We start from the raw sequence: 9,084 nt of genomic DNA on the forward strand, positions 1-9,084 counted from the left end.
GAACTCAGTTTCTTCCAAAATTTTGCCTAGATTTAACCCTTTAGACTCAATACCATTTTTTTGTTTTTGGCAGCTGACCGATAAGGGGATCTGAACCCTTGACCTTGGTGTTATCAGCACCATACTCTAACCAAGTGAGCTAACCAGGCAGCCCCCTTTACGGCCAAAAGAGGGAGAGGAAATGCTCTTCCTTTTAAACTACCATGAAATTTGGGGTTTATTTGTACTGGGGTCACTTACAATATGTGTTAAATTGGCTCTGGGGGTTAGCCTGGGCTTCTAACTGGCAGTCAGTAGCATAGTTTCTATGGGAAAATTTGATCCCAAATCAGGTACAATCTGTGATTGTAGATTGTTTATTATTTAGGATGGCTTATAGTGTGGGGTATCCCTTTCCAAATTTGCTTTTTTTCCTCTTTCTTGTAGGACTCAAACATTTTCAGAGAACCTTTTGGAAAGAACAAGTCTACTTCAATAAATGAAGGAGAATAAAGAAAATTCAAGCCCTTCAGTAACTTCAGCAAATCTGGACCACACAAAACCATGTTGGTACTGGGATAAGAAAGACTTGGCTCATACACCCTCACAACTCGAAGGACTTGATCCAGCTACTGAGGCCCGGTACCGCCGAGAGGGGGCTAGGTTCATCTTTGATGTGGGCACACGTTTGGGACTGTATCCTAACTCTCCTTGGAATCTGTAATAGGCTGTCCCACCACCAGCAAGAATTAAATTAAACATTATAGACAAAATATACAGAATTTCTGTGTGCCAGAACAGTTCTTAAATATCTTTGTTGTTTAAATGTTTCTGATTTGCCTGGCTCTTCAGGGGTTTTTCTGTTTCTGGTTTATTATTTAAATGTGTAGACTTAGCCACTGAGCAAGTTGCCAGCCAGCAGGAAAATAAATTGAGATGACAGTTGAAGTGTTTCTAAAGAATGGTAAAGCCGAGCCTTGTTAAAAGCATAAAACTTCAGCTTGCTAATTCTTGTACCAGAATTCTGACACCGTAAGATGGTCTCATCTGCCTTCTTTGCCACTGATACTGCCTACTTTACCACTATTTTGTTTTTGCTTCTCTTTATTATTTTTATGCATTTAACTAAGAACATAACCTATAAATGTTATTGGCTAAAGTCCTTAACCAGAACAACAGACACTATGATACCCTGGCAACTGGAATAATTTATTTTCATCGCTTCTATATGTTTCATTCCTTCAAGCAATTCCCAAGATATGTAAGTATTTGGCTTTTATTGTAACTCTCTATTACATTTTATTATTTCCATACAGTTTGGTGGACTGATTGTAGTTTCTCTTTTTATCATATTTTCTAGAAGGTATTTCTATATGCTACATACTATATATAAACACAATCAAGTTTGAACTTTGTTTTTTCTTAATTTCTTAATTACCATGTTCAAATCTGTTTTTATTTAGGTGAATATATACCATAGTCATATTGCTCTGTATGTAAAAGTTTACTTCCTTTTTACCTTTCCCCATGATAAATTTGGACTTATAATTGAGAACCAACAAAGATCAGGAAAGCCAAATGAAACCAAATGGAAGCCAATATCTATGCCATATCACTCATTTTTCAGCTATTCCTTGAACCTGCACTATGTCTTATTCTCGGTGGGAGATCCAGACAGGGAACCTGCCTCCAATAGCTTTTAGTTCAGGATAGGTGGTGTGACATATACAGAACTCATGATGAAAAGTGAGGCCGTAGGAGAGGTACAGATGGAGAGCTGAGTCCTTTAAGGGGGAGATTAATGACATCTTGGAGCAGTCAGGGAAAATGCTAGGAAGGAGATGCCAGCAGTATGCTTGCATGTACATAGGGCATAGGCATGCTGAGATGGGCTGGGGCAGTAGTCCAGCAGAAGCAGAGGCAGGGAAGCACACCACACATTGCCAGCCCCACCAGGAGCACCGTTTGACAATAAGGGAATGGTAGGACCCTGGATGGAAAGATAGAATGGGTCAGACCATGGTGAACCTTGAATGTCAGAGTAGGGAAACTCAACTTTGGTAGGTAAACAATGAAGTGATTAAATGCTAAGATTTTACTTAGGTTTGTATGCATGTCTTCCTCACTAGTTTGTGAAGTTCTTAAAAAAGACGATCATGACAGAATCAGAATTTGTACCCCTGCCAGAGTGTCTGACAGTCATGTGGTCAGGATTATGTGAGGAGAATGGCATGTAGGAGGGATTAGAGTGGCAAAGAGAAGCTGAAGATAGAGCAGTGCGGACCCCATTAATAACAGGGACTAAACTAGGGTTAAGGCAAATGGAGGGACAGTGTCTGAGTCCATTCAAACTGCTGTAACAAATTCCTTAGACCAGGTAATTGTATAAACAACAGAAACTTATTTCGCACAGTTCTGGAGGCTGGGAAGTCCAAGATCAAGGTGCCAGCAGATTCGGTGCCTGGTAAGGGCCTGTTTCTCATAGAGGAAGCCTTCTTGCTCTATCCTCACATGACAGAAGAGAGGAACACGCTCCCTCAGGCCTCTTTTATAAGGGCAGTAATCTTATTTGTGAGGGGATCACCTCCCAAAGGCCCCACCTCTTAATACCACCACAGTGGAGATCAGGTTTCAACATATGAATTTGGGGAGCACACAAACATTCAAACCTTAGCAGAAAGGAAAGAAAGTGTGGGCAGTGGTGTAGAGATGGATTCCACAGGACATACAGTCAGCTGTGCTCTTTCTTTTTCCATAGCAAACTCTCAACTCATTGTTCAGAGTTACTATCTTTCTGACTGAAATATAAAAAGAAAATTCATTTCTGTGACTTTTTAACTTTGGGATATTTTCTTTGTTTACATGGCATTTTCTTAAGAAAATTAAATTTTAAGTTTATTAGGCAAAATTGAAGGGCAAGGGTATGTGTGTAAAAATTTTTGGGGGCTTTTAGAGTATCAGTATTTATGAATAAGAAAGAGGAAGGTAGGAGAATGAGAGGGACCAGTTTACTGTGAAGGCCAAACATCCTTGCACCTGTTTCTGTGTGAGCTTTTTTTTGTTTTTTATTTTGGCTGCTGGCCAGTACAAGCATCAAATCTTGAATTTGGTGTTACCAGCACCATGCTCTAACCAACTGAACTAATCAGCCAGCCCATTTGTGTGATCTTTAATACCAAAAATAAGAGTTTTTGTCTCCCTTTTAGGTGACAGGAGCTTGTTGCCTCTTTCTGGCTGGGAAAGTAGAAGAAACACCAAAAAAATGTAAAGATATCATCAAAACAGCTCGTAGTTTATTAAATGATGTACAATTTGGCCAGTTTGGAGATGATCCAAAGGTAAGAGCCATCACTTGCTGCCTTCAAATTGTGATTCCTCATGGTAGCAGTATGGTATGGTTTCTTGTGTTGACAATGGCTGTGGCCCTTGTATCTGCCGGTCCTTTGAGTTCCTAAGATGGCTTTATGTAGAAGGTTCTCCTTGCTTTTGTAAGAGGAGAGAAGATGACGCAGGCTGTACGTATGTAGCACTCCCTAATGTGCCCAGCAGTTTTTGGAGCACTTTAGAGACAATAGCACATTTCACAGATAAGAGCAGAAATCCTCTCAATGCCATTAGCACTCCACTGTGTAGGTTCAACAGTGATGGCAGGGCCACATTTCCAGCTAGCTTCTGGGTCAGACAGAAGTACACATGGTATATGTACATGTACATGTGCCTACATCTGCTGTGTGTCTTCTGCTCCCTAGAATGTTGTAAGGTATCAGCATTTGCAGCATTTTCAGGTACCCAGAGATTAATGCTGGTCATACCATCCATCCTTTTCCTTCCCCACAATCCCTTCAACGTCAGCAAATAGTGCTAAAATTATTGTACATTTGCTTTTTTATGTTCTGAGAATACCACTTTCAGGGACCAATGGCAGTTTTCCTCCACCCCCGTTCTTGTCAAGGTCTCCCTATTGTCACCCTTACAGCACTTGTTAATTATCCTTCATAACATTTATCCCAGCTCGTAATTAGATTTTTTAAAAAGACTTTATTTTTTAGAGTAGCTTTATGTTCACAGCAAAATTAAGAGGAAGGTACAGAGATTTCCCATGTACCCCCTGCCCTCACACTTGTGCAGCCACCCGCACTGTCAACATCCCCCTCCAGGGTGGTACATTTGTTACAGTTGATGAACTTACATTGACACATCATTATCACCCAGAGCGCATAGTTTACATTAAGGTTTATTCTTGGTTTTGTACATCCTGTGGGTTTGGACAAATATATAATAACATGTATCCATCATTAGTATCACATAGTATATTTTTTCAGCCTGAAAAATTCTCTGTGCTCTTGCCTGTTTTTCCCTCCCTCCCTCTCTCCCAACCCCTGGCAACCACTGATCTTTCTACTGTCTCCAGCTTTGCCTTTTCCAGAATGTCATAGAGTTGGAATCACATAGTGTATAGTCTTTTCAAATTGGCTTATTTCAATTAGTACTATGCATTTAAGTTTCCATTAGATAGATTTTCATCAAATAATCACACAAATAACTCTCCCCTTCTCAACCATAAGATCCGTGAGAGCAGAGACTGTGTCTGTTTTGTCGAGTGCCTAGTACAGTGGCAGGACAGAGTAGACGTTCAACAGATACTTGTTGAATAAATGACAAACTACTGTTATGGAAGAAAGCTCAAAGGCAATGAAGTTCAGCAGCATTCTTGGTCTTGTTTTTCCTAACTAGCTTGTTCCTTGTCTCACCCTTCTCTCTGCCAAGCAGTGTGTGTGTGTGTGTGTGTAATGTATAGACATTTTCCTCATTGCTATGAGGAGTTTCCAGGGGCCCAAAATACTTCTGTACTTAATGTGGTTGTGATTGATACTAATACTTTGTAAATATTGTCAATGTGGTTTATTCTGTCCCTCGAACTTCATTATGAATCTGTTAACCTACTTACAAAAGTTTGAACCTATGAGGAATTCATATTAACCCTAATCAGAAATGCAGTTTTATAAAGCAGTAGCCATCAGATAATATTTTTGATGCCCAGGGTATTTGATTTTTACTGTGAGGTACTATGTTTCTGATGTGATTAGTCCAGTCATGAGGACATATTTTGCTTCAGTCATGTCTTGGTCACAGTGGCTGATGAGCATGTGGTTAAGGATAAGGCATGCTGATCTGGAGCCACTACCAGATGAGGATGCGTGGCAGCTGGTGTGTGCTGTCCTAGGCGCCTTGCATAAGTCCCCCTATACTTTCAGCCTTTACCCACTCTATCCCCAAATCAGGAAACCAAGACCCAGTCCAGGCACAGTGAAGTAGAAGTTTCACAGCTCCAGTGCCCCAGAAAATAGGAAAAAGGGACTGGCCATACTAATGAGACCTGAGTGGGCAAGGGGGTTCTACAACCTGCCAGCTTCCCCTCTCTCATGTGAAGTCTCCCCAGACATGACTTGGGGAGTAGGAGCCAAAGGAAAACGCCTTAAATCTGGGAGCAGTAATGACGTTGAGGAAGACATTATCCTTGGCAGAGAAGAGGGCAGTTATTTGGGGGAAGGCACTACAAGTATTGAGAAAAAATAAGATTGTGAATCGCGTGGAACTTTTTTTTGCCTTAATTACCTTTGCTTTAACTGTGTAGTTTTCCCTCGTAATAATAATATCTCATGTATTCAGTAAATATTTGTTCCAGCCACTGTGCTAGACATTAGACATAAAACGCTTGGCAGGCCAGACATGGTCTTTGCTCTCATGGATTTTAGAGTTGAGTGGCAGGATAGATTTTAACCAAATTATCATATAAATAACTATCTGATTGTGAGCTGTGGTAAATGCTATAAAAGATGATTTACAGGTGCTATGAGAGCATTCCCACACAGGGACCCAGACAAGTCCTCCAGACAAGTTCTCCAGACAAGTATGGGGCTGAGGGAAAACTTCCCTGAGGAATGATGTTGGCTCAAAGACCTGTAATTACCCTATTAGTTGAATATTTGAAACACAAAGGGTGGGCAGGCCTTGGGCTATCTTGTAATACTATATGGGCTCTAGCCTGGAAGCTGATTGGCACACTTAGAAAAAGATTGTTTCTAGATTTAGAGGAAATGAAGCTTCTGGGAAACAGGTGGTGACAATAACAGTTTTTAAAAAAAAAATAAAAGTTTTAATACCATGTGAAAGTTTCTTCTGAGATTTTGAAAAGCTTTCATGAAAATGCTTGGGAAACTAGGGTAGAAAACCTTAGTCTTGCCATGCCATTTGGAATAATAAGTCATTATAGAATCCTCTATGTATTCTTAGGAATAATGCTGTATTTTAAAATGAAAGCAACTTACCTAAATGTCTGCTCTTCCCGCAGTTAATAGGCTTATGCCACTGTTAATGATGAGGTTTTCAATCCTCTACAAAGTCCTTTCTTCTCTGATGCCAAACAAATAACATAATTCTCTCTAATTGTTCTTCCTACATAGTGTCTTAATTGTGTTTTACACTGTCTTTAAGTGCTAGGTACAGTCAGGCTCTACCATGGTTGAATTTGAGAAGTACCCGTTTAGGGACATTTACTAGTTAAGAGTGTAATAAAAGAGGAGATTCCATTTACAATAGCAACAGTAAAAATAAAATATCCAGGATTAGACCTTGTAGAAACCATGCGGAGAATGGTGAGGACTTTAAAACTATTAAAGGACTGAAAAGTTCTTAATGAATTTTTGATAGAAAGATTCAAGATAGTTAAAAAAATCTTTGCTTTCCCTTATTGCTCTGTAAATTCAGTGAGTTCCCAATCAGAATTATCAGTGGCTTTTATTTTTTCTGGAATGACACTAAGTAAATGATGCTAAATTGGGGGGCAGTGGGGGAGACATATAAAAACAAGAAACTTTTTGAAAAAGAATAGTAATGTAGTGAAAGTATCCTTTCCAAGTCCCTTTGATCCTGGTACAGAAGTAGACAAACAGATCTGTGAACAGAAAAGATTTTGTGTGTGTATTTATGAGTGCATACGTACATGCATAGTTTAAGATACGATTTAGGTAGCATTTTAAATGAAAGAGGAAATGATAACTTTTCAGTAAATGACATTGGGACATATTTCAGATAAATGAAAGATTTAAACACAAACATCATGTGCCCTCATTCACACATATACACTGTGTGTGGGTGTGGGTGTGGGTGTGTGTACAGGGTACTTCAAAAAGTAATTCGTATTATTCATATCTTTTAATTCCATTTTCTCGCATACTTTTCAAAATATTTTCTGTATACTTGCATACACACACACACACATACACATACACACTGCTGATACAACTTACTGTCTGAGTTTATGTGAAGCGAGCTATCATAATCTCTTTCTTGCTTAAAGTTTTCAATGAAAATTCCTAAGGGATTATATTTTTTAATGGAAGTTTTGAAACAAACTGCAATTCAGTAAATTATCTGTATAGTAAAGTCTGTTTTGTAAAGGGGCCTTTCATGTATGTATTGAAAGTAATGATATTTCTAATAAGGATATTTATTTTGTTTTCAGCATTTTTTTAATTAACCATCTGATTGTTTCATCTTCCTACTTTGAGTTCTTTATAGAACTTATCCTTGTCTCTGAGCATGTTAAAAGGCCGAGTGGGAGAGAGGAGAAAAGGAACGAAAAACAGTTGCATAAGTATGGCTTGAAAAGAAAATTAATAGATAGGAAAGCTCACATTTTTAACGTTGTTTGAGAACCATGATTGTAATTACTATCCCAATATTTGTTATTTTGTTTTTAGGAAGAAGTAATGGTTCTGGAGAGAATCTTACTACAGACCATAAAATTTGATTTACAGGTGGAACATCCATATCAATTTCTACTCAAATATGCAAAACAACTCAAAGGTAAGAAAAAAAAGTTTTAAAAGAACTTTTTCATCCTGAAATCAAGTCTGAGTATTTGATAATACTCAGATTAGGCTTCTCAGAACAGGAAAACAGAAAGTTTGGTGTGTGAAGTACCAGAACATAGCTTGCTTACACAATTCAGTATCATAGCCATTAATGCTGTTTCTTTTTATGCATAAACAGGTTCTGTCATCCAGTTGCCAAGTGATATGAGGCAGCAAAATGAGTCAGAATTTTTTTAAATAGAATAATAAAATTAGCCTTCGAGCCAGGTTTCCTATAAATGGTGGTTCAGTGTAGGTCATGTGGAAAAAGAACAGAGGTAGGACGTAGACCCATGTCGTTTGTCCTCGTTTCCCAGATGAAAGCTCTTTACTGTGTACTGGAATGGTGCCGAGCACACAGTAGGTTTTAAATAAATGCTTGTTGCTTCTTGTGAATTTTTTTTTCCTCCTATTACTATTAATTTACCTTTTCTCCCCATTTCTAGGTGATAAAAACAAAATTCAAAAGTTGGTTCAAATGGCATGGACCTTTGTAAATGACAGGTACACATGTTCAAATGTTGATTTAATTATAGTGTTTTAAAATAGGCAGAGACTTCATGGGTCATTTAATCCAAACCCCTTATTTTGTATCAGAGGAAACTGACTTGCCCCAGCTTGAACAGGCAGTTAATGGCAGAGCTGGGGCTGAAGTCCAGGTCATCTGCTTCTCAGCACAGGGGTTTCTTTCTGCCCTGCCATGTCATGATGTGTGAGATGCTGAAATCTTATCACCAGGTTAAAGCATAAGTCCAAAACAATACACTGGAGAATTGTCACAACTGAATACTGAGAGCCTATTTGGTTCTGCAAAATATACTTTCTTGTAATGGTCTTAGAGCCTTGATGTTCTTCTTAGAGCCCAGGGATCTAATGAGGTGCAGCGGTGGGGAAAGGAATGCCTGTGAGTGGAGCTGCTGGCAGCCCCACCCCATTGCAGTCAGAGAAGCTTCTCTTCTGTTTTTTTTTTTTGTTTTTTTTCTTTTTGTTTTTTTTACTGACTGGCAATGGGATCACAACCCTCAGTGTCGTGCCCGCACCACGCTCAGCCAGTGAGCGGGAACCGGTCTCCACATGGGATCCGAACCCTGGGCGGGAGCGCCGCTGCGTTCCCAAGCGGCGCACTCACCAGTGCGCCACCGGGCCGGCCCTTCTCTTCTGTTTGATTTACATAATGTTTGACCTCCCT

The 9,084-nt window shown here is 39.3% G+C and overlaps 1 protein-coding gene across 1 annotated transcript; it reads left to right on the forward strand.

The window, feature by feature from the left end:
* Nucleotides 1-424: 424 nt before the first annotated feature.
* On the forward strand, nt 425-8,399 carry LOC103582858 (cyclin-K; the record flags this gene model as incomplete). The annotated part of the gene is made up of 5 exons (XM_008564334.1): nt 425-675; nt 1,159-1,240; nt 3,186-3,317; nt 7,743-7,848; nt 8,342-8,399. Coding segments are annotated over exons 1-5 (575 nt in total), but the record flags the coding sequence as incomplete, so codon positions are not given.
* Between the last annotated feature and the right edge of the window lie 685 nt (nt 8,400-9,084).

Source organism: Galeopterus variegatus, unplaced genomic scaffold, assembly GCF_000696425.1.
Source record: "Galeopterus variegatus unplaced genomic scaffold, G_variegatus-3.0.2 Scaffold18216, whole genome shotgun sequence".
Lineage (NCBI taxonomy): Eukaryota > Metazoa > Chordata > Mammalia > Dermoptera > Cynocephalidae > Galeopterus > Galeopterus variegatus.